We start from the raw sequence: 26,923 nt of genomic DNA, 5'->3' as shown, positions 1-26,923 counted from the left end.
TGAAAGTAGGGGTGGGGGGGAACATGACCCACACCATATTGGAATTCATGATATCAAGGGGAAGAAAAATGAAGGAAGTTGGATGTGTACCCTGCATTTCAACAATGCTTATATTAACAAGCTCAGAGGAAAATGAGGCAGGTTTCCATGGCTAGAAACCCCAAAGGAGAAAAGAGCTAAAGGGGAATGGAAGATTCTAATGAACAAGATACAGAATGCACAGTCACACACAGTTCCTATGAGAAGGAGACATCCAAAGAAACCAGTGTGGATGCACAGATAAACTAGACATTAGAAAGTATTTCCTGCCTGTGAGAGCTGTTGAGCAGTGGAACAATCTGCCTCACATAGCTTTCCCAGACAGCAGGCTTTACCGCGGGTTTTCTGTGAGGCTTTACGGCGAGTTCTAAGTTGCCCCCAAAAACCAACACAAAAAGTGGATTTTTTAAACCCTGGATATAAATCAGGCTACACTCTAACATGCAATTAAAAAACCCGAATTGTGTGTGAAGTGCTCCCAGATAGCTCGCAGGGACTTTGGGCCGATATGTGAATGCACCCCCTCCATTCCAGAGGAGATGTGAGCTAAAAGCCGGGTGTGAAAATTTCCGCAGTGGAGGGTTCTCCCTTGCTGGAGGTTTTCAAACAGGAGCTGGAAAGCCAGCTGTCAGGGATGCTGTTAAGAAATCCCTGAACTGAGCAAGGAGTTGGACAAGAAGACCCCCAAGATCCCTTTCAACTCTAAAATTCTATGATTCTGCAAGAGAGAACTGGACTAGAAACAACTTTTTCTAAAATCTGGGCATGTGGGTTTTGTTGCTGAATTGCCAGCTGACTTTGTGTATCTTCGTGTACCTTTCTCTAGGGAGCTTTCTAGATTACAGGGCTGTGCAGCAGTAAAATGCTTTGGCTTAGCAGGATCATTTTGAAAACATAAATCGCTTGCACAACCTTCCTACAACAGGGAAATACAGCTTTTTTTGCGACACACATGCAACATTGTAGGACGTTGTAGGACACCTGTGAGCTCCATCCCATCCCTGCCAAAACAGGTGACCTTCACCCTAAGACCAAGGTACTACCACCAGATTTTGTTTTTAAATTTCAAGAGCTGGAGGCTTTACACACAGGGCTTCTGCCCAAAATCTCCTTTAGAAGAGAGTGTGTGCGTTCACACAGCAGCCAAACTTACCCCGAAGTCCCTTTGAGATCCTTGGACTCACTCCACACACAAACAGGGCTTTGTGGTGTGAATTCTAGCTTATCTCGATGTATGTCCAGGTTTTTAAAATGCTGGTTTTGAACTACTTTTTCCGAAAACACCAGAGCAAATGAGAGAGGCACTGACATAGAATCATTAGCATGATAAGAGGCAGCCTCTCTTCAGAAATGCAGATCTATCACTGCAGGGAGCTCTCTCTCCCCGCCACTCCCATTGGCTAGAAGGAAAACACGGAGCATGCCATGTGGACTTGTTTCAAAAGAAAACCGAATGCAGAGGGGAGGGGCTGCTTCCCTCAATGCCGCAAGTGCAGTGGCGGACTGGGTCTAAAAATATTGGTTGCCAGGAGACAAAGGGGGCCCACCCACAACTATAAGGCTATCATTTACTTTTTATAAGAAATAAATAAAATTTTCAAAAATACATAAGTGGAAAAAAGATACAATTAATTTTTTTGCAAAATAAATGTATATTTTTTAGTAATTACAGTGTACATATATTGTACATATTACTGGCAGTATATGTAAATTTTGGTCTATGACCGTAAATAAACATGACAGTACAGATTGTTATAATTGAATTTTTAATTTTTAATTTTTTTTAAATAAATGGTGGATATTTTTAACTAGTTTGCTTGTACTGAACATTTTACACATTAACAGGTAGTTCAAAAGCATATTTCATGCAGTCCACTATATTAAGAGCAATCATTTGATTTCACAAGATGATTGTGTGAATCTGTCAATAATTGCTTCTGCATCCAATTCATCTAACAATTCCTTTTCAATGGATAGCAACATGTAAAATTCCAAGTTCTCCTCAGACAGTGAATTTCTTAGCCTTGTCTTTATGATCTTTAGCTTTGAGCCAGAGAAGGGCGAGTCTGGAAGAGATACATCAGGCAAGTTCTGGAGGGAAAGAGGGAGTTCCCCTCTTTCCCTCCAGAAAGTATCTTCGAAAAATGATTTTATAATTAAAAAAAAATTAAAATAGAAATACGGCGTACATTTTAGTTGCATACAGTATTGGAACTTCTATTATATTTTTAAACTACGAAAAGGTCATTAATATTTTTAACATATTGTCTAATGTTTAAGGGGGTCCACTTCATCAGGGGCCCACAGGGCCCACTTGCCATTGGGCAAGCTGACACCCTGGCCAGTCCGCCACTGCGCAAGTGGACTTCGAAGTGGCTTCACTCAACATTTACCCTGAAGCCTGAAGTCAAGTGTGAATAATTCCCTATTAACCTCATTGGTTACAGGAGTCACCAGCCCTGCTTGCTGAGTGGATTCTATCCAGAGGTTCTTGCTAGCCAGCCTGAAGGACCTGCACTTTGCTCCTCTGAAAAAGTGACAAACAGGTTCAGCCCATGTCCCTATGGCACCTAGCATAGCAAGTTACTGCCCCACCTCCAATCTACTCAGTCACCACAAACTGATGTTCTTTCTCCCTGGTCTTCCGGGGAGTGGCAGCCCAGGGCAGTAGCAGCAGTGTCACCACCCCCTGATAACTGAGCAAAGGGACACCTTTTATAGTGGTGATTTTCTTACATTTAGCAAGGGGAGGGCAACTGGCCGTATCCGTCCCCATGACAGCATCCCTCCAATGGCTGTTGCTGGTATCTTTGCCAGTCCTGCTTTGCAAAGAAGTGGTGACTAGGCTTGAAGACATACCTTGCATAGAACCACAGAGCCATAGTCTGGGATACTGTTTTGAGCACACAGTCTTGACCACAGAACCCTAGTCTGGGATATTGGCAATTTATTTTTACCAGTCTAGTAACTGAAAGGAAACCTGTGCCAGAGCACATATTGGAACTGATCTCAGATTAAGGTGTTTTGCCAGAGTAGCTGAAGCACTCAAAATGATTTGCAATGGGTTCCCTTTTAATTGTTCTGGATCATGTTATTGAGCCATAAAAAGGCATTGTACTAAACAACATAAATGTAACTCAATTAGGAGCATAATAGAATTTGCTCTTGTACATAATGTTATATCAGGTTAAATAAAGAAAGGGATTTGATTCAAAATGAAATGTTGACCCTCTACAAAAATGCTGCATGTTTACTGCCTCTGTTTTCAAAGTATTCCTCCCAATGCAACGCCCACGGATATTTATATCTGTAATTATAGTACTAATGTGCACAATCATAATACAAACAGAGGAGAAAAGAGAGAGGGAGAGTTCAAGAACCACTGATTCTTCTTTACAGAAGTCTCACATTCCTTTTCAGGGAAAGCTGCCAAGTTTCATTTGTTTTTGGCAAGAATTATAAAGCACAACGTCATCTCATTTCAGACTTTAGGTGAGAATTTTGCTTTGGTCTGCCTGTGAGTGGCGTGGAACATGTTTGAATAGGCACTGTGCCACATTAACCATGAGCTGCTTTTGCAAGAATTAAAATGAAGTCATTTGCAAACAGACACTTAAAATGTGACATTTTTATATGAGCCGGAGAGGAAAGTGTATACGTTTCATTGTTGGGTGAACGATATATCAGCTCTTTACAAATTCAAGTTGAAGAGAAAAGATTGTGACCATAGTTTAGGCAGCTAGATTCACAAACATCTGTGTACTATCCCAGAACAGCTAGTGCATTCCCAGTGGCTGTACCATAATTAGTTCAACTTATTACATTTTAATCTCACTCTAAAGAGCTCAGGACATCATAGGTACTCCCCTCTTTATCCCCACAATAGTTCCGTGAGGCAGACCAAAGATGGTAGCTGGCTCAAGATCATGTAGTAAGTGTTATGTCTGAACCTGGTTACTTTACTGTAAACCTAGTTTTCTCTGGTCTCGTGGCAAAACGACATCTTCTACTGGAGCTCCATAACTAGAACTCCTACCAATGTAACACTACTCTTGTTTAAAAAAAAAAAAATCCACAGAGGGAAAAAAGTTCCACCCAGGGGTGTAGCAAGGTCCCTAGGGGCCAGGGGTCAAAACCTGTGTTGGGGCCCCCCAATACCCCAAGCCATGCCCCCTGCATCTGACATCAGATGCAAGGGGCGGGGTAGCCAAAATCTCCCCACCGCTGCTCCTGCTCTGCTCCGCCGCCACTGGTTCTGCCCTGCTGCCACTACTTATCTTGGCCTCTGGCTCCAGGGGGTGGGGTGGGGGTGATCTGAGCGGAACAAGCAGTGGGCGCAGCAGTGGGCCTCTCCTATCTGGCTGAACTGAGCATCTGCACAGTTCAACTATGGATGTCACGCATGTCCGTGACATCACGCCAGAGTGGAGAGGCCCGCCGCCGCCACGCCTTTTGCCTGTCCCACTTGATCACCCCCCACTCCCTGGAGCCAGAGGCCGAGATAAGAAGTGGCAGTGGGGCATGAGTGGCAGCGGGGCAGGACAGGGACGGTGGTGGGGTGGTCCCCCCTGACCCATTGGGCCCAGGGACATTTGTCCCTGCTTGTCCAACGGACACTATGCCCCCACGTCCACCTCCAGCCCCTTCCTCATGCACTGCAACTGTGATCCCCCTTCCCCAAAGTTCTGTTGTAGGCACATTTCCCCCTCTGCAGCTCATAGCACTTTCAGGGAGCCATTAAAGTTGGGGAAGGGTTGCATCCTCCCTGCCCCTGTGCTGAGGCCTAATCATAATTGGGTCCCTCCTATGGCTGCTTTTATGCGGAGAAATTGCACTAGGAGTTTCAGTAACAGAGACTCTGTATAATGTGAGTTTGGCCCTCATTCCCACATGCTCACTTCAACATTGCACGGGCTCTCAATTATAAAGTTTCTTTCCTCGGAAAGATCACAAAAGTACAAGCATGGTTTTGAATAAAAAGACATAATGGCAATGAAATGTGCATGACAAAACTTCACAAAAGCTTCAAAATGACATCTTTAATGCACAAAAACAGGATCTTAAAACAAACTTACAAACAAGTAAGCAAAGTAAGAAAATGTTTCGGTGCAAAACACCTTCATCAGAGCTTTTTCCAGCACTGATGATGGTGTTTTACACCAAAACATTTTCCTGTGGGAAATCCAAATCCAAACCTCTGCTCAGCTGTGAACCTCACAGGATGATCCTGGGTAAGTCTAACTCTCATCTGAAATCTGGAGTTGTGAGATTTATTTATTTATTTAAATCCTACTCTGAGTCCCTTTGGAGGAAGGGATACACATTTAAGAATGATATTGACTACAAGGGTCTGAGGAAAGGCAGGGAGATAGGCAAAGCAGAAATATAATATGGAGGCTCCACAAAGAAGCTTTTCCCTTGTCTTTGTTGTTCTATAGTGTGTTTCGAAAACACAAGCAAATTAGTTTTCATGGGATTAAAAGAAAGCAGCCAGCTTTGCAGAAAACAGTTTATTAAATTAGTATGTCACCCTACCTAGGCACAGACAGAATATTGTGGTTAAAAGCATGCACCTATCACAGACATAATTGACTGTCTCAGTGGATGACTTTCAGAATGATTCTCTTAACACCTTGATCCAAAATGCATTTACTTGAATTGTGGGCCCATTCACACAACCACATTTGCCTGTCAAGAATGTGAGCTGAATGGGTTTGGGGCAGAGTTTGTCAGCATGTGATGAAACAGCTGAGTGATGCTTCTCCAGGTGTCCAATTCACACTTTACCCCAACTTTTTTTGCACCCTCACTTGGACTTCCCTTTTAAGTGGATCAGTCAACATGAGTATTTTGCCGGGCTGGGCCAGGGCAATGGGCATACCTGAACTGTTAGATCTCCAACTCCAGGTCCCCTCAGAGTTGTAAGCTGGAGTTCAGTAAGCAGAAGGTTCTGTAGTAGCAGGCATGACTTGTCCACATAGCTAAGCAGGGTCTGCCCTGGTTGCATCTTGATGTGTGAGCACTGCAAGATATTCCCCTCAGGGGATGAAGCCGCTCTGGGAAGAGCAGAAGGTTTCAAGTTCCCTCTCTGGCTTCTCCAAGATAGGGCTGAGAGAGATTCCTGCCTGCAACCTTGGAGAAGCCGCTGCCAGTCTGTGAAGACAATACTGAGCTAGATAGACCAATGGTCTGACTCAGTATATGGCAGTTTCCTATGTTCCTATGCTCTCAGTCTAATCCATCTCCCAACCTTCCTCCATGGAGCACTGGGTTGTTGACAATTGAGTCTCACAGCAACCCTGTGCGGTTGGTTAGTCTGAGACATATTGAGGTCTTTCACACGATCAAAAAACTGTGTTCTACCTGGGTTTGGGAACTGTGTGTGCTCCCATTTTTCAGTTGTGTGGAAGCAAGGTAGGAGGAAAAGCTACCCAGGTTTTCCTCCTCCCTTGCTTCCACACAATCACTTCTACAATCAAGTTTCCTCCTACCTTGCTTCCACACAACCAAAAATTGGGAGCACACCCAGCTCCCAAACCTGGGTAGTTTTTTTATTGTGTGAATGACCTCTGTGACCCAAGACTGAGCAGTAAGTTACTCCCAGATCTTCCAAGTCTCACACCCTATCCACTGACTACTCTGTTAGGCAGTGAGGGTAGATGACCAGTATTTCTATCTGCCATGGCCAATCCAGAAGCTTCATACTGCCAACTACTCACAAAGACAGATCCTGCACATTTCTACTCTTTGGTGGGGGTGCATCACATGTTTAGGCTTGAGGACACAAAGTAACTTGCTAGGCTGGGCTCCAGATTTAGGCCAAGGGGTTCCTGCTTTAAGCCCCGATCCCCTGACAGCTGACCCCATTGCCGCATTCATACAACTGCTAGATCACCTACTGTACTCTGCACAGATCCACACAACCCATGTTCTTGTCACACCAATCTGGTTATCTCAGTTGGTCCCAAGTTCCTTTGATGGGGCTCATTTTCATGCAAGTGAATTTAAGACAGAGGTGCAAATCTTACAAGTTTAAGGCTGTATTCACACATATTTTTGAAACAAATGCCACACAAGAGTTGTCAACATTGTACATACAATGAAATCAACCTGTTTTAAAACTCTATCCAAACCTTTTAATACAATCATGGGAAGTAAACAATTGGATGAAACACATTTCTAAAACATCACAGTTGGTCATTGGAAAATAAGACCTCTCAGAAAAATACTTGGTTTAACCTACAACTACAATTTTTTTCCTTATCAGGATCATGTAACTGCTACATAAAAGATTAGACGTACATTTAAAAAATCTTTCTCTCTCCCCCTCCCCTCCCTCCCCCCATGTATATAGCTCTTCCCTGTTTCCTTCATAAATTGCACACAATTTGTGTTGGGGTGTTGGGGAGTACTGACATTCCGCAACCGATACTCTTTCAAGCTGAGGGATTGCCCAGGATTTTCTTTAGCATGCTGGGGCTCCTGTTAGCTGTTGGATTCAAGAACACATGTCTGTTCTCTTGCAATAAAAAGAAAAGAAGCCCCCATTCAGCAGAATGAGGGTTACATCACATATCATGGATTGGGAGTGAATGCCATTGCATTTGAAGTGGTTACATATCTCATATCTCACATGTCACCATATGTCCACAGATTGTATGAATGTCACAGAACCATAACTAAACTGCTCTTTTCTATGTTATGTTACAGTAAATGCCAGAAATCTGTTGAACTGTGACATTCATATATGAATGCTGACAATTCCAGATAACTGTTGCGAACGTCCAAAAACTCAGATGTACCAGTGAATGTTGACAGCAACTTAAATATGATTGCCAGTATTTAATGGGTTACATCTGAAAAGTGGGGCAAATCTATATCTATTTTCAGACATTCCACAAATTCATCTGAGACTATTCCAGTAGTGCCCATACTAATAAGCTGGAGGGGGAGGAATAGGGGTGTATCTATAATTGAGCAGATGGGTTCAAAGAACCCAGGGCCCCCAGCTCCTGAGGGCCCCCCAGATCCACTCCTCTCTATTTTCTTCATTATCTCCCTCACTTTGAGGGGCCACCAGGGAGAGGGGTGAACATGGGCCTCCTCTCCCCTAGCTATGTCCCTGGGCAGGAAACAAGCCCCGCCTCCTTGAGTACCAGCAGCTTTTCTCTCACTGTCTTCTGGGGCCACCGTGGCTGTAACTGAGCCATGGGGATTGATCATTCATCCAGTAGGGGAGAGAAATCCCCAACCAAGCCAGGGCTGGGGATTTCCTTCCCCTCCCGGACAAATGTCCAGCCTGCATGGCTCAGTTACAGCCAACATGGGACCAGAAGGCAACAAGAGAGTTGCTGCCGGTACCCAAATACCAGGGGCTCATTTCCTGCCCCTCCAGCTTGTTAGTACAAGCTGTAATTACAATCACATGTAAATGTCAACATTGACCACATTTGGGGTGTGCACTGTGAGATACAGAAGTAGAACAGAAGCAGCATATAGCCACTTCAGACATGACATATCTTCTACCCTACAACCGTAAGCTAAGAGCTATCACACACATGGTTGGTTGGCACAGGGATGCTGCCACTTACACTTTTCTAGTACTGGATCATCTGTGCCCTGGCTGTAAAATGCAGCAAAACCAGGTGCTTTACCAAGCCTTTGGTGAGCCAACAAATATGGCTGGTGGTCTTTGGCTTGACACGTCACAAGTGGTGCAGGGCTAGCTGAGCTTCAGTTATGAGATATCTGACTAAGGTCAAGGAAAACTGGGTTTGAAACTTGTCCTATGGTCAGTCAGACATGGTGACAGAACTGGACGGAGAACCAAGCTACAGTTATGCTCACCACAGGATAAGATTCCGTTGAGAATTCTGATCGCTCCCCCCAACAACAGGCAAAGAAAGCTCAATCTGGTTACGCTAGCAATCCAACATGCAGAGAAGAAGGAGCTGCAAGTGTCGCCAGACCATTATTTATATCTTTCCTTAGCATCTAATTCTCTCTAAGGGAGGGAAGGGAAGGAGCAGGGGAAATTAGGCATTCAGGATAAAGAAAAGCACACATAAACAGCAGAGCAGCCAGCAGCTCCACCTTCCATGAATGTTTGACTAAAATCCTCTCCGGCTTTTGCACATTTTTAGATTTGGATGGGACCTTGGAAATGGGTAGTCTAACCTCCTGCTCAGAAAGTGTCTCTCCACCTATTGTTTTCTCTACAGACTTCTCTACCTTTGGGAGATGAAGCCTTTGGGATTCTCAACAGGCAGAGCTGGGCTGCTTTCATGTGACGAGCATAATGTGTCGCCTGTCTCTGAGCAGACCAGAGCTATAACCACCAGTTTTTGCACCTTGAGCATGCCAGTAAACCCGACTGTTTATGTATGACCTGGATCAGCTTATGGATACAAAGAGTTTTTTAAAATGGAACTTCACGCAGATCCTGGCACCGGGGTTAAGGGTGCACTTGCACCCTTAACCTTGACTAAGGGCTGGGGTAAAAAGCAGGGTTTGCGTGGAGGGCAGTACCAGGAGTGGTCTCGCTCCCAATGCTGCACACAAGCAGACTACCCTAGTCTGGGCTAGGCAGCTTGTGTGAATAGCCTTATAAAGTACACTGTAACACTCTGGATAAAGATTGATGAAACTATTGAGGTGCTTTTAGGAGCTATCTTTTTAAAAGACAAGGAGCACAATTCACCAGGAGTGTTTCCTCCACTGAAATGAACAGGACTCTCAAAAGAGCACACATTCCAACACATTCCCTCACTCACTGACTCACTGATATAATGAGGACAGATGTACAGTACACATGTGTATTAGTTTTACAGGTTCCACTTAGGTGGTCATGGCATCCCCAAAGAGTCCGAGGAACTGTAGTTTAGTATGATGCTCTGTAGAGATTCTTAGCTCTCCTGTCACAGAATTCTAATTTCTGGGGTTAACTGGGGAGAGGGAATGGCTGTTAAACTAATTTAAGTCTCTAGTGTAGCGACACTCTGGGAAGCCTCATGCAATTCACAACTCTCAGCCTCATTTTCCCCCACCCAAAGAAAGGGAATTATAGAGATCTAAAGAGGATTGTTGTCAGGGCATAGAAAAAGTGCTATTTAAATTATCTATAAGAACAATACAAATTTGCACCCAAAAGATGACACAGATGAGCTCATGCCCTAGTCCCTGATTGGACACGTAGAACATCATGACTTGTAAATTTGGCACAACTAGTCAACCACAACATATTGTTTCCTTCTACAGAAGGCACTAGTATGGACTTCAAATCATAACTTTAAAAGTAAAAGTTACAAGTAGTCACGTCGCACAGAAAACTGTTAAATTGCACAGCCAAAACAGTATCATCCCCCCGCCATTTAACTACAATAAATGGTTATAAATGGTTATAGCAGCAATGGTTAATCCTACAAATATCACAAATGCATCTATAAAACATGCATATTCAATAGAAACATCACTGAATTACACAATGCATAGAAATTATTCCTTTTTAATGTTTATTTTTGGCAAGACAAGGATTTGTTATCTTCATAACTAGACTACTCGCCCTCCTTTCTTAGAAGTTCATGGTTTTAAAAATGTTGTTTAAAAAGTGAACAGGAGTTAGAACAAGGTGATGGTTAGAAAAACAAAGATGGCCAGCCTTGCAGTCTCAGTGGCAACAGTGGTCTGGGGGCCAGAAGTACCAGCTGATCCCCTGTGTGGGCAGGCTTCACTTTTTGCCATCTAGCATTAAGGGCTTCACAGTTATGGAGCAAAGGGCTCAGGCATAGCTTGAGCATTACGAAATCCCAAAGGGAGCTACTCAGGTGTGGAGTAGCTCTTACAACTTGAAAACATTTTTTTTCTTCTTCCAGAGGGATAGCCATGTGATATGTTGCAGAAAACAACAGTCTTCTAGTACTTTAAAGACTAAATGAACTGATTATAGCATAAGCCTTCACGGACTAGAGCCCACTTCATCATAGGCATGAAGAGTTATTCTCAGTTGGCAAACACAAATATACATTAATGAATGTATTATAGCATAAGCTTTTGTGACCAACTGAGGATAATCGTTCATGCATCTGATAAAAGTGGGCTCTAGCCCATGCAAATCTAATCTAGTTCACACTGCAATAAATGTGTTAGTCTTTAAGGTCACAGTCACAGGACTGTTTGTTTTTTCCCTTATGAGTTGGAATTATAGAGAAACATTTTAATGTTGGTTAAAATTTGATATGGTCACCAGGGGTTAGGTAAACGGCATAGGGGGCTGAATATAGCCCCTGCACCACCAGCTGCCCGTCTCTGGGGTAGAAAACACAGAAGCATCACATGTGAATTAGTATAATATTTTAAAGGACTGTATTGTTTGATGGAAAACTGTTTGCTGATGAAGCAATGCTTATTTCTAAAAAGATGTATTGGGATATTCAAACAACAGATTAAATGTGTGAAGTCCAAAAGCCACTGGTTTCTTGTTGCTTTGCTGTTGCTGATTTTCCAGAGCTGAATAAAATAGGACATAGCAAGGTCCATTTTACACAAGCACCTTCATCACTTCATGACTGCAGCACCGAAAGATGACTTGCATGTGTGAATGAACCATCACAGATCAAACACCACAATAGAACTCTCATATAATCACAAACACTAGGCTTTTCAGTTCGCACACATAGCTGTGAATATGGTTTCCAGTAGTTGGTTCAAAAATTGGCAGTGTACCTTGCAGAGACATTTGTGAGTAGTAATATATATCCCCATGCTGTGAAATGCTTCACCTGCCAATTCCTTCAGGTTAAGCTGCAGTTAAAGGCACAAGAGCAGGCTTTTCTTGTCTGTTGGCGACCCTAGCTGCTAGTCATCAGGTGCTGAACAATCTTGTATATACAACTAGGTGGCCAGATTTGGCTTTTAAAAAGCCAAATTCTGGCTTACGGCCCATTTGACCCACGACTATACCCCTTAGGTTCTGGCAACTCTGATATACAAGTGTGTGAGGGTGATCTGGTAACCATTGATCAGTTCTGCCCCATCTTTCCCTGATGAACTACTAGCTAAGCAGGCTGCAGAATGAGTCCCATCCAACAGGGCTAGGCAATTGCAGCTGCCAACAACGAGGGCTGGGGACAATGCAATGAAAAAGGAAAGGGGACTTCTTTCTGGCCCAGACGTTGGGACATGATAGCTGAGCCGAGCTGAAATTCTATTAGTCGGTCCACCATTGTAAATATTCAGAAAATACTAATTGTTTATATGGTCAATTCTAGATTTTTCTGGACTGTTTCATTTTCTCCACACACCTCTATTTCTGACCCGGGGGCGGGAGGGAGTTACACAAATGCCAACACTATAAGAAGCTGCTACAGCTCATTATAAAATGAGCTAGTTGAAAGACAGCTTGAACTATACTGCTTTATACAGTACATATAAGCCTTTCACTTATTTTAGCCTCAAAAAGGTGGAAAGGAAACACATTCCTAAAGGGCAAGTTTGGATGATACGTAACTGGCCCATGTGATTAAAAAGGGGGCATACTGAGAGCCTATAATCACAATGTCCTTGCAGATGTCCCAAGGCCTTCTTCTCACATCCTTTTATTGAGAGGTATGCCTCGGTGTGTGCTGAGCAGCAGTTCAGATGAACAGCCCCCCATGCACACACACAATAAAGGGATGTCCCAGGAGGGTGTTGGGATGTCCAGAAGACATCACAACAGGGGTGTGCTTGGTGTTCCCCACCTAAACCAGTAGGGATGTGCACGGACCGGCTTGGAGGTCCTTCTAAGGACCTCCAAACTGGTTTGAAAGTCTGGTGGTTCAGCTGGCTCAAAGGTGGGGAGGGGATAGCTTTAAGGACCGGGGAGGGTGCTGGTGCACACGCACTGGGCACTTCCAGGTACTTCCGGTCCGCCACACAACAGGGCAGCAAGGAGGTATGCTGCCACCCCACAAGACTGTTTTAAAGCACAGCACCACCGGGGGAAATGCTGGGTGTGTGTGTGTGTGTGTGTGTGTTGGGGGGGGGGAGTAAGAGTACTCTCCCCAGTCCTAACTGAGCAGAGAGGCACCTTTTAAAAGTGGTGATTCTCTGTATTTAGCAGGCGGAGAGCAACTGGCTCTATCCACCCCCAGCACAGCATCCCTCCAGTGGCTGTTGCTGGTGTCTATCTTGTTTATTTTTTAGATTGTGAGCCCTTTGGGGACAGATAGACATTTTATTTATGTATATCTACATAACTTTTTGTTGAAAAGTGGTATATAAATATTTGTCATATTCATATTCTTATTCAAGCTATCCGCCCCACCTTCAAACTGGCATTTGTTGGTTCCATGCACATCCCTATAGACCAGTAAGATATCATCCAAACCAGACCATACCTCAGATACTTTGGAGTATCAGAATTCAATACAAGTCTGTGTTCTTTGCCTTGGAGTAGAATAATGCATTATGCTTTAGGTGTATAATAGAGCTATCTATGTATAGATTCCCTGGATGCAGGATCTCTTCATATGATAGGGAAAGCACTTGAAAAAACAAAACACTACACTAGTAGTAGCCCTGACCAGGTCACGTAGCACAATATTCTGGCCTTATGCAAGAGGTGTGGGTGTGTAGCCTAGCTGCAGAAAAGATGAAGGGATTGCCTTGGGTGGGTTTGATTTGTTTTACAAGAAAGAGAAGTGCCCTACTACCAAAAATTAAGAGAGTATAGCCTACAGCTAAATTTAGGAAATTGCTGGTAGAAGAATGTAACCTTGCTGATTTTTGCCAGAGGCGTATTTTTCTATTTAGAAAATGGCACTATGGATTTCCATATACCAAATGACTGCATAACAAAACAATAAAGGGTAGCTGTTACTCATTTGTGCCAGTGGATCCAGATGCCCTTTCTCAAGGTAGTGCTCCCGGCCTGGGCCAGATATTTGGTGGCCCACAGCCACGGTCACCTGCAGGAGTGTATGGGCCAGACAGCAGGCTTGCAAGCTAGCAAGATGGTGTAGAAGTACCAGTTGTATTATATGAACTGGCACCTTCTCACATGGACAGTACACATGGCTGCCATGATCTACTCTTCTTTGAGCTGCCATAATTGTACAAATCAGTGTGTGCAAAGAAAGCCCTGGTTCAAAACATCCAGTTCTCCCACAGGTGATCACAAAGGAGCCACCACACATGAATTGTTCCCTTTGCTAAGCAGGGTCTGCCCTGGCTACATTTGAATGGTAGACTACAAGTGTGAGCATTATGAGATATTCCCCTTAGGGGATGGGGCTGCTCTGGGAAGAGCACCTGAGTGCTTGCATGCAGAAGGTTCCAAGTTCCCTCTCTGGTGTCGCTAAGATAAGGATGGGAGAGACTCCTGTCTGCAACCCTGGAGAAGCCGCTGCCAGTCTGTGTAGACAATACTGAGCTAGATGTTCCTATCTATACTTCAACCACATTGTTTTGCTGATTTGACAACAAAAATTTCCACGCCATTAGTGGAAACTGCAGTTGTGAGTGCTGTTTGGAATGTAGCTGTGGAAGTCATGGACTATATAGGTGCCTATAACATCATTAGTGGAGTCTTACTCATGTGTAGCACTTTTAAAATTGGCCTTTTCCCTTGCACTGGTACTTCACCATTGTTGCTTTTTCAAAGGTATTTTGGTCTTTGAAAGCATTGGCCTTTATAAGACTAGAGAACTCTGATTTTTTTATTTGAAGCAGCAAGTATAATTGTCTCGCTGCAAAATGTTATCTTCTCTGTTGCATTTCAAGTCTGTTATCCAGCATGTGATTATAGAATATCGTACTCTACTTATGTATAGAGTTAAGAGGGGAAAATAACTAGTTTTTTAAAATTCCATGGGAAGGATCAAGGCTGAAATTTGTCACTGTATTCTTGATTTTTCATGATTCATGGAAGATGTGTGTTTGTGGGTGGGTGGCATTATTTTTTACTGTTATTGCTGTTTTAACATTGGAATAATAATGCTGGCCACAATCCAATGCAAAGTGAAACAACCTTAAGCTAACCAAACTCTGTGTTTGTGGCTGCATGAGGCAGCTACAATTTAGTTGCATCTTTGACAGCATTTTAAAAAAATGACTAGACACAAAGTGCTAAAAGGTTCGTGCTTCATTTGGAAATGTTAAAATTATTTGTATAACAGCCTCTCTTTGCTTTGCCATGACACATGTTTGTGTGTACTGATGAGTATTACACTCATCAAAATACTGCTGTTATTTTTGACTTTGTTGATCAATATTATTTGTTTTTTTCCAGACACAGGAAGCAAAAAAAGAAAAACCTATAGCAAATAGCATCCCATTTTTTTTCTTCCCTCTCCCCTTTCCCACCCCACAAACTGGCTGAACAAGAACATATTTGCCGGCAAGAAAAAAAAGAGAACTGTTCCTCCCTTCCCCAGATATGGAACGCATGTCATCTTAATAACACCCTTTCCAAAGACATGAGACATCACCAGTGCCAAGGTGAATGGCAATAAGCCGCCCTGCCCCTGTTACTGCTGCTTCATCCCTGGGGGAGCCAGCACTGATGCTGCCCTGCCCCCTCACTGCCCCCCCCATGCCTGCTGCCTAGGCACTGCCCTCTTCCTCCTTGCTGCCAGCCTCATGAACTCTGCAAGCTCAGCAAAGGCAAACAGAGCGCAGCAGCAGCAGCAGCAGCACCCAAATCCTGTCTGAAGCTGCCTTCACTTCTCCCCTCTGCTGTCCTCCAAAGGAAATAGATATGGTTTGTTTTCCTCTATGCTCTCAGTCACATATCTGGAAACCTACTTATGACCTGTTTGTGTCCTCCTTCCTCCAAATCCATCATTCCCAAGAGTTTCAAAGATGTGGTTTGTTTATTAACAGGCCATGTGTCCGCACCAGCGCGGGAGTATATCGTAGATGTTCTACTCTTTCATGGCTCAGCAGCTGGGGTGCCTCTCACGGGAAGCAGTGTGGAGTGTACCTGCGGCAGTGGCTGCCTGAGCTCTCTGCTGCTACTACACTACGAAGTCAGCAGCAGCCGTGCTCTCTCTCTCTCTTACTCTCTCTCTGCCTCCCCTTTTCTCCAGCACTGTGGAAGAGACGACAGCAAGAGGGAGAAAGAGATGGTTCTGGAGAGCCGAGGCATCCACTGCTGCTGCCCAAATCACGCTCCACGCTGCCTCCCTCGGAGCATGGCGGCAAGGAGAAAGAGGGGGGCACTTGGGCATGGGAAGCAGAGACAGGGCGGCTCAAGGGACACAGTGGCGGTTGGCTGGTGGGCTTCTGCCAAAGGAGTTGCGGGGGCACATTCCGCTGCCCCCAAAAGGCCTCCAGAGTTGCTGTCCAAGGCGACTGCCTCAGTTTCCTCATGGGAGAGCCACCCCTGGAGATCATGGAGGACTTACAGTTTCTTAAAAATCATGTTTGTATGTACGCTATGTACTTCAGGCACAATCTAGAGGTAGCATCTTCTGCACAAGCTCAATTACAATTAACAGGAGATGCACAAGAGAGCCGTTCACTGGCTGGCGCTTACCCAGAAAATGTTTCTCAGTTCCCATTAATGAACCATGTTGCCTCCATAGTGGATCTTCGCAGGATATATCAACATTACAAAATTAAACCAATTTCATCTCAGCTCAATCATCATGGCTCTAAACCAGAGAAACACAAGAATGGAGATTCTATGAAGGTACCAGGGCATCTAACAAAGAATTCTCATCAACTACATGAAGTTTTCATTCCCATGGTGTGTAACCATGGATGACAGCAAAGCTAATTTCACACTGATTTAAATTTGTAGGGTAGGCCTCTCCTCAGTTGTGCCTGAAGATTATGGTCTGTCTCTTAACATACATGAACACAACTCTTCCCTTATTCAAATCTACATTATATTAGCACCCCATAAGTAGTTTTTAGGATTTCTTTTTCATATTAACACTATAAATACAATATGTTTTACTAAACTATTTCTATTCACTCATTTGTAAAAAGAAAAAATATATAATATATATTTGTTTTAATAAAGTGAATTGACACCGGGGGAAAGTGAGCAAGGAGGGTAGTGTACAATCACAGTTGATACATGTTACTGGGCACAGATCTGAAGCTTGGAAAACAAACTGTTCCTATCTTGAGTCCTTTCAGGCAGTGTCTGAGGAAGAGTCATAAGATGCAGATACTATGAAGTTGCCAGAGCTGGAATGGCTCGCCATTGACTGAGCAGCTTGTTGGCTTAAGTTGTTGCAAATCAGCACCAGCTGGTTACTTTGAGCTTCGGAGAGCGTGCTGCAGCTCTGGTAGACACTGAAGTTAGTTTTTCTTCCGGGGATGTTCCCCTTCTCACACATTGTCTTGACCATTTTAGCCAGCTTGTTTTTGCCTAGGGCTTGGCAGTTGTACCAATGCAGTGCAGCCAGATTGACAACTGGCTTAATGGACAAATAGAAAGGGGCATCCTCATACCGCATTGCAGGGGGGCGCCGTTGTGCATACTCCTTGTAGTCTTGCACCGGGCAGGTCTGCGGAGCATGCTGTGTTGCATACACCCTAGAGTCAGTGCCACCTCTCTTGGTTTTGGCATTCCCATCACCACCATCTTGACCCATCCATTCTAAATATTCCAACCCAGTCTCTGTCACCCGAAGCCTGATGTCCCCCCATTTGAGGGTTGATCCATGGAAACCTGTACAGTGGCCAAATGCCTTGGTGTTGTTAAGCCAGACAAGGTTCAGCAGCCCTTCAGGATTATATCGGCTCAACAAGCCTCTCTTGCGTAGGATAAGCTCATCTGCAAAGGTAAGCTTCATGGATTTGTGTGGCTTGTTTCCTTTACCTTTGCACCTCAGCTCCATTTGCTTCTGCTTCAGTGCTTCTTGAGATCTCTTGAATTCCTTATCTCGGGTTATACTGTATCCATACCTGTGCTCCTTGAGATACCGCTCCAGACCACACTGGTAATTAGCCAAACTATTGGGCTCATATTCTGAACCATCCTTTTGTCGGGCATCAACAAAGAATGATGCCAGGTAAGCATCCAGCTCTTTGCAAGGAATGACATAGATCTCCCGGGTTTCTGAGGGATATTTAGAGATGAGAAATTCCCTGAAGTTACGGAGAGCGGTCTGGGTACTGCGGATGGTTTTTTCATTTTGCTCTCTGCTCAGTTCTGCTGCTCTTTCATCTTGATCTGGGAGAGGCAAAATAAATGATGGAAAAGAATAAGTTTATGGCATATGCCCATTCTCAAATTAAATTTTCCTTAAAACAAAATTAAAAAAAATAATGTTCACAGAAATCATGAAGTTATTATTTATTACATACCTGTCATGTTTGAAAAGCCAACTTCAGTTTCACAAATGATGTTATTAAGGATATGAAAAACAAACCATGGAGATTTGTGTTAAAGAAATTGGTCTGCATTTTAGAACAAGCTAGAAAATAGAAAACTTTTATACCAACTCCACTGTTGTCTGTAGAAGCCCAATTAGGAAAGGTAAATTCATTCTATACCATTTCATTTGTGAAACCAGAGGTTGTACTGGTTCCAAAACAAAACAAAATGAAGCCACATTTAATACAACAAAAGTACTTTTAATAAATTGCACTTTGCAACATGCTCAATAAGCAGTCCATTTTGGCATAATACATACTGGAGTAATGTGTCAACGTAAACACAAAGCAAAACTTGAAAGGTCACTACGGCGCAATGCACAATTTGCTACAAGTAACAAAAATATGCAATGCGTTTACAAGAACAAAGAAGTTTTTAAAAAGTTGTAAAATAGCACTACAAAATACAGCTTCAGAACAACCATGTTGGATGATTTAGAATAATACTTGGTGATCAAAGCTTTTGGTCTTTTTATGAAATAATGTATGCTTTATATCACCTTTATATAATGATATGTTATCCCACTTTTCCTTTCGAAAACTCAGTGTGGCTTACATGGAGCTCTCTCCTGGCATTGATCAGTTCCACATATGCTTCGGTTAATCACTGTTAGGTGTTGCCAGACCATTCCTTGGGCCATAACATTAAACCATTATTGTTGTTGCACGTTGGATTGTATTTCATGCAGAGAACCCATAAGAGCCCAAATACATCCTGATGTAATGGACCCACATCATAATCACTTCTCCTCAGATTTTGAAAATGTGCAAATGGATGGTTTCATTTTGATAAATTAATCTAGGTCTTTTAAAATAGAACTTGGGATGTCCAAGTGATATATAAGTACTTATTCATTGGATGAAATATTCTTGCCTGAATTTCCAATACAAGAAAACCTGGGGCTGGTAATTTATTGAATTATTTGAAACATGGATATATATTTTTTCTATTGTGATTCCCAAGGCAGGAGGCCACAAAGTTAAAATCAACAATAAATAAAAACAGTTCCTGAGTGATGCCACAAAAGCATATGAACTCCTCACACATCCTGTTCATTTAAGCATACTTTTATTAGGCAGTAGTCTTGTGCTCTATACTGCTGAGACTTACGGCTGCCACACAATCATTTCCACTGCCAGTACTAGCCTACATCCAGACAACTGTTGCACTAATGCAATGCATGAGCACAAGAATGTCACACAAGGACATTGGACAAAGAAACGTCTGCTCTACACTAGTCCTGGCACTAATGCAAAATGTTGACAAGTTGCACAGTTGGTTGCACAATGCATTGCTCAACCATGTCTGTGTTCCAGAGAAGGTCTTCCACCAACAACATCACAGAGCACCACAACTTTGAACAACTCTGGAAAGACTTCAGTGTGCACAGCTTCTCTTGTTTTGCTAATCCAGCACCAGTCTGGATGTTGGTCATTATATTATGCAATAGCTGATCCATGGCCATAATGGATCCACTGATCCATTATGCAATAGCTGATCCATAGTATACTATGCTTTCCCCACATAATGGATATATGTAATAGCCTTGTTTTTGAGGAAAATGCCATGCAGTTCAGCTATTTCTGCTATGATTGCTGGTAAAACAAAACAGATGTGCATGTCAGCAGTTTCCAAGGTGGTAAGAAATAAAACGAGAAGTTCAGAAAATATTTGGCAACTAAGGGAGGGAGATGTTCTCCTTTGCACCTTTAAAAAAAAAGGCACTATATGAATGTTCCTGAGCTAGCTTTGCATAGCAGGAAGATGCAGACCCATTCAAAAATTAACATGCTCTCTCTCTCTCTCTCTCTCTACACATACATATACATATGCATATACAAAAACAGACGTTTGTAAAAGTGTTTACAAAATGGGGAGGAGAAGCATGTTCACTACACCAGTGGTCCTTTGCATGTGTATCTGCAAGCACAATGAACCCAAAGCCTGAAGTGTTACTACAGCTTCCTGTCATGGGAGACAGGAAATGAAGTGCATCCTCTTCATATAATTGAGCAGCACCAATGAGACCCTATTCTGGGCAACAAGGGAGACTCAGCTGTGGCAAGAGACCTCTCTGGGAAGTGACCCCTTGACAACCATGTGCTTGCTTCAGCTAAAGCTCTGGGAAATTCTTCATGTGTTATTGAGCTGTTTTGCACTGCTGATCAGCTTCCAGGAAACCAATGCTATAGAACAAGAAGGACCATTCAGACTAGTTCGTCAGGCACCCCAGGCTCTCTCACTCATGCAACTTACAGCAGGAGGAGGACTATGTAGTCCTTGGGATTAACCAAAGAAGGCCAAAGAAAGAATCCTTGTGGGGACCTGTCTTTCCCTCTTTGGTGGCAATTAGCTGTCTGCTCCTTGTGATTTGTGAAATACTGACAGGCATGCAATTTGTGTGTCAGCCATTTTGACAAGGCATCATATTTAATGCTGATCACCGTGAGAATGACTAAACGTTTTCTAAAATCAGTGTGGTCCAATGCAAAGGAATTATGATCAAGGGCTGTAACTGAATAGCTTTAGGAGTTTTTTTGTCCTATTTTCAACTGAAAACAAGCTCTCTGTATCATTATGTGGTGGCATATCTTCATTCATAGAACTATTATGCTGTATTATTCCATATCTGTTTGAAATACATACAAACGATGTTCTCCAAGAATGAATTTATTGGGGGGATGAATTAGATGGGGGAGGAAAAACAAGCCATATTTTCTCTGGCACTCAGCAGGGACACTAAGACCAGTGCTTTGAGATGAAAAAAATCATAGTCTTAGCCTTGTAGCCAAATCCCAATTCTTTTATTTATACCCATTAGGCATTGCCCTCACCCCATCATTTGCTGTCCTCATGTTTAGTAGCATAGACCAGTATCTCCACACCATATCCTAGGGCTTTTTATCAAAGATTTTCTACCCTTTCAATCGATGACAGAAGAAGGCAAGTCACATGATTGAAAACAGGGCAGGGCATCGCTTTGGGAGCTGTGTGCGCTCCCAATTTTGGATCATGTGTGAGCAAAGCACTAGGTAGGAAGATGGGGGAGTGAACATGAAGGAGAGGAGCTGGGCAGGATGACATTTCCTCCTACCTTGTTAAAATGCGGGGTACGAGACCTGGATAGGACAACGCCATCCTATTTGTTTGCTCACACCAAAAATCAGTAGCACACACAGTTCCCAAAGCTGGGTGGGACAAGTGTCCTACCTGGTTTTTGATTGTGTGAACTGCCTTAAGATCATAGGATCATCATAGGATTGTGAGGATGTTTCCAGGAATATGATCTTATGCCATTAATTCTAGTTCATTTAACATATCATACTCTTAGAGGCAGTAATTTAGGTAAGAATGACTGCTCTACTCTTTAACTATTCTCCATTTACAATATATGTCTCTTTGAAACAGAACCTTTTCTGTCCTGCCAGAACAAATACACCTCTTAGCATTGATGTTTTTACACAAAGGTTGGAGTTTTAAGCATCCGAGAAGTTCAATTCAGATTAAGCTTCATGAAGTAAAAAAACTAATGTGCACAACTTCACCATCTGCCATTGATTCCTAGCAACACATGACTGGCTACAATATGATCATTACAATCACATTTAGTTCAGAAGCATCCACAAGATCTGAAAACCTTTACATTTAAAAAGCACACAAAATAACACCCAAAACACAGGTGAATTTAGCTGATACAAACACGAAATGAACCTTGTTATTCCCATTACTACAGTATTGTGCTCAAGAAACTATGCTGTTCAGAATGCTGGTATTCCAGAATATCTCATATCCACCCAGCAATTATTTTAGGACTGTTCATGTCATCAGAATTTTGACTGGCAGAGTATCATTACAAAACAGACTCCTGTTTAGACATCATAAATGGTTTGGTGTGAAATATGCTAAACAGTTGTCATATTTTTGTAGAAGGGCTTGTCACAACATAAATATGTCACACAACCACGTGTGTGTTTATAGCCCCTTTTTCTTGCCTGATGAAGGTGAACAACATCTCTGAGGCTGTTATATTTGTATGCATCAAAGATGCCTGTAGTAACTCTGAACTAATCGACTGCTCTAGCAATAGCAAAAATATCTTCTTTGAGCTATATAAATATATTTTGACTAATCACTGCTTATGGGTCAAAAGTGGGATGAATCCAAGGTTGTGAGCTTATGAGTGCACTTCATCAGAATTAATGTTCTCATAAATAGGGCTGGTGACAGTCAAATGCAATGCTGAAACATGGAAAGGAGGGCATGGAGAATTCGCATGTGAGAGTAAAGTTGAAGGAATAGGACTGACAGGGGTACCAACCCTTCAGGTAAAGGATTTTGGAGTACCATTAGAGGGCAAGCAAACTGTCAAATAATATAGTTCTCTTTGTTTATAACCCTGCAGTGGGTGGTAAATGTCTTGGGTCATCTCTGGGAGGTGAAGGAAAGTTGGGAGAGGAAGCAAGTAATGCTGTGGCCAAGTCCGAATACCTAATCTATTATTGGCCATTATATCTGCATTACTCCACAACACATGCCCCTTGTTACACAGTTCTCATGCAGAACTTTTGGGTCATGAACAAACTTGAGCATAGTTCCTACACAGACAGCAGGGTGCCGTTCATATTTCCAGTGCCTTGTTGCGAATTTAATTGCTGCAATACAGAGCAAGGACATCATATATCTGGAGTAGAAAAGGTGCTGTTTGTGGGGGTTGTTAGTTGTTACAAGACTGCTCCCCCTGCTGTTTACGTTCCAAATGCTACTTGCCCGAACGGTAAGGCATTTTGCTGCTGATGAGCAGGTCTTCTGGAAAGCGCTTGTGTATGAAGTACTCTATGGATAGAGCTAACTCTTTCTTGCAGTTTTACTGCAGTAAGGAAAAATTCATTAAAAATCACAGGGTTGACTGATTTCTTTGAAATAAAACACAATTTCTTTGAAATAAAACAGATTCACATGGCCTCTTCCCAAACCTTGCCTCCCCCCCAGACCAGTGTTCCCTGTGAGAGGGATTCCCAGATATTGTTGACATTGAGGCTATTCTCACGGTTGGTTAAAAGCGGGCTAGCCCGTTCATGTGCTGCAACAGGAGCCGCGCAGCTCCCGGAAGAAACCTCCCAAAGTACCCCTCCCCTTAGACGAGGTTAACAGAGCGAGCGCTCCGTCAACCTCATCTTTTGGCTTGTGTGTTGCCGCGGCACATGGTGACAAACGAGTAGACCCCTGACCAGGAGGTTGCAAAGGGTCTCTCCAGGATGCCCCACGCACTCGACCCCGATCCCCACAGCCCCCGCCGGCACTGTGACGGAGCTGGCAGTCATGTGGGCAGCCGATCCGGCTGCCCAGGGCTGCTTCTTGATCGTCTGTGGGGATAATGGGCTAAGCCCACTCTCCCCGCAAACCCCCTTATGGCTCTTCACACTGATCGTGTGAAGAGCCTCTACAACTCACAGAATCCCCAGATGTAATGGCCTTTGGCTGGCAATTATGGGAGTTGTAGTCAACCACCTCTGGGAATCCCTCTTACAGAGAACACACTGCCCCAGACAAAAGGCTGTTGCTTGGTGGGAGCGCGCTTTAGACACCCAGCTCTGTATGCAGCTGGCCTGGAAGTAGCCCATGCTCCACACGGTCAAGGCAAAGGCCTTTGGGGATATGATATACAATGAGTTGAAGAACATCTTTAAAGTGACATTTCTTAAGAGGCCAGAATCCTTCCTGCCGGGAATAACTGAAAGAGAGTTCCCCAGAAGAAATACAACATTTTTTATGTATGCAACCACGGCGGCCAGGATAGTATATGCGCAAAAATGGAAAAACACTAAAATGCCCTCAAAAGAAGACTGGTTGATGAAAATTTTGGAATATGCTGAGATGGCAAAGCTTACAGCAGTTATACGAGATGAAAATTTGGAATGTTTTGAAGAAGATTGGGAACCATTTTTGCTTTAATTGAAGAATTATTTTTCTAATACGGACTTTTCAGTAGGGTTTGAAATATAGTAGTAACAGCAGGCTGGGTTGGGTAAAATTGAGTAGTATTGTGGAGTATGTATATTTTGAATTATTATAGCAATGGTTTATATGTATAGTTATTGTGAACCGCACAGATAGGTAAGCGGGAAGTCAATATTTACTTATGTGTAGAATTAGATAAATGAATGTAATTTGAATGTAAAAGCTATTGTAAAATCCAATAAAAAAATAAAATGCAAAAAAAAAAAAAAAGATCAAGTAGAGTGCTCACTCCCTTAACCTCAGCTAACAGCCAGGTTTAAAAGCTGGGCTAGGTGGTGCTGACCTGCCAGGATTGGGTCAATCCCAGCAGTTCTCACATTCAGCCTAACCTGGGTTGGGAGTCCCTAGTCCAGGTTAGGATGCACATGAGAACAGCCTCATAGAGTTTTGCCATCTTGGGCTACATGTGTGCTCAGTTTCAGAACTCTAATCCCAGCCATTCAGGAAATGTGAAGGGTTGGGCAAAGTGGGGGGGGGGATGTTGCAGTTTTTTAATGGAAGCAAAGGGCAGATTTCATCACATGGGGGTAGAATGACGGTCCAAGGAAGGACTTCAGTTCCAGAAGTTTTTGTAATTTTCTGGCATGTAACAAGCCACTTAAATTATCTATCTATCATATTTCTTTACCACCTGATCTCTAGGCAGTGTACAAACTAAAAAATACAACAAATGTAAAAACAGTATAAAACAGTTAAAATTCACAAAACAAATAAACCAATCTCAAAAGATAAAAACACATTAAATAGTTTAAAATTTTCAGTTCTCAGAAAACAGGAATGTCTTGAGGGTCTTCCTAAAAGCAAACAGAGAAGGCGATGCTCTTATTTCAACAGGCAACATATTCCAAAGCCCCAGGGAATCCACAGAGAAGGCCCGGTCCCAAGTCACCAACAAATGCTGGCGGCAACTGTAACCAGACAGATTATCTTAATAGGTGACAGGATTCGTGACAAAGAAGGTGCTCTCTTAAGTGCAGGACTTTTTGGAAGTTTTTTTTTTAAATTAAAAAATCAACAGATTGAGCAATCTGTTTCAAAATCAATACACAGAGCCCTACTAACATGTCCTACATCTGTGCCCAATTTCAGAACTCTATGCCAAGCCATTCCAGAAATATAAAAGGGATGTGTGTGAAAAGGGGGTGATGTTTACCCTTTTTATGAAGGCAACAGGCAGATTCCTCTACATGGGGGTGGAATGAAGGTCAGAGTGGGTGGGCTTCAGTTCCAGAAGTTTTTGTAATGTTCTGCCATGAAACAAGCCACTTATCGGACCTGTTTGAAGTATTTTGAAAATTAAACAATAATTAAAAATCAAGCAATTGACCAATCTGCTTCAAAATCAATCCATAGAGTTCTGCTAAGCTGTCTGATATTTGTGCCAAATTTCAGAACTCTAGGCCAAGCCATTCCAGAAATATAAAAGGGGCCCTGTTTTCCCTTGGAAAAAAGCATGGGGCCCTTTAGAAGAGTGGGCATATGGACCTTGGCCTCCAGGTCCATGCCTAATGGTACCCTTGGTTTTATAGAAGAATTATCATTCTGTTATGTTATTTTCTGATAATTCTGAAGATAACAGACCAAGTTTCATTCAGTTCCATGCAGAGGCACTGATGGACATTCACATCTACCAATTCTTGGGCTAGCTTGTCTCACTATTTTCTATCCACATCAGGGCAGAGTGTTAGGCGACACTGCAGGATAAAATCCCTCTCTTGTCCTTCCCACTAAAGTTTACTTTTTTAACATTTAAAATGTGTTCTTGTGCATGTGTGTTTGGCACATCTCCTTGCTGATCTATTCATAAATAACTTTATACAACTCTGCTTAGTAAATCAGTTCTAAAATCATGTTGAATTGTTCCCCTGCCCTCTTTCCCAATCATCCAAAATGACTTAGCTGCAGTCTCATGGCTTCCCTGGAGATAAGACCCACTGAACTTAATAGGGCTTATTTACAAGTAAACATCCCAGTAATGCACGGTGCACTTGCACAGTCCATTAGTCTATAATGGAAAACCACTACTGGTTTGTTTCTTGTCAAAATGGGATGAAAATAGCATGCATGATAGACCATTGTGAGGCTATCATGCCATACTAATTTCATGCATATATGTCCTGGAGGTTTTCTGCACGTGCACTTTAAAGTTTTGAGGCTTGACTTTTGCTATTAAAATCCCCATGTGTGATCACAGCAGTCAGATGGGAACAATAAAGCAATTTTGCTAATGACCCTTTGATGTGGTTTAGAGTGCCTCCTGGTTGCAACATTAAATCAAAAGTAGCAACAATTCGTTGGAGGGCAGAGAGAGATGGGGATTGGGGAGAGACAGAGACAGAGACAGAAAGAGTGACTGATAGCGTGCATGGAGGCCAAGGAGAGGGAAGGGAGGAATACTTCTTTTCCTAATATTGATCAAACTGGCCTTGAGTTTAAAATAAAAAATAAAAAAGGAAAGCAGAAGGGGAGAAACAAGAGGAAAGTGTGGTCAGG

At 42.9% G+C, this 26,923-nt stretch overlaps 1 protein-coding gene across 4 annotated transcripts in view; it reads right to left on the bottom strand.

The window, feature by feature from the left end:
• Positions 1–26,923, bottom strand: part of KIAA1958 (KIAA1958 ortholog) — a 116,234-nt gene that overhangs the window by 12,565 nt on the left and 76,746 nt on the right. For 2 of the 4 annotated variants that reach the window (XM_053299124.1, XM_053299125.1), the window contains exon 3: positions 17,024–18,208. The exons of 1 other annotated variant lie outside the window; for it this stretch is intronic. In XM_053299124.1, coding sequence (XP_053155099.1) covers positions 17,163–18,208 — 1,046 coding nt within the window. In that variant the 3' untranslated portion in view covers positions 17,024–17,162. Of the gene's footprint in view, positions 1–17,023; positions 18,209–26,923 lie in introns of those variants that run through there. One more of the 4 variants, XM_053299127.1, reaches the window with a different exon arrangement.

This window comes from Hemicordylus capensis, chromosome 2, assembly GCF_027244095.1.
Source record: "Hemicordylus capensis ecotype Gifberg chromosome 2, rHemCap1.1.pri, whole genome shotgun sequence".
Taxonomy (NCBI): Eukaryota; Metazoa; Chordata; class Lepidosauria; order Squamata; family Cordylidae; genus Hemicordylus; species Hemicordylus capensis.
This window is presented reverse-complemented; position numbering and strand designations above follow the sequence as displayed.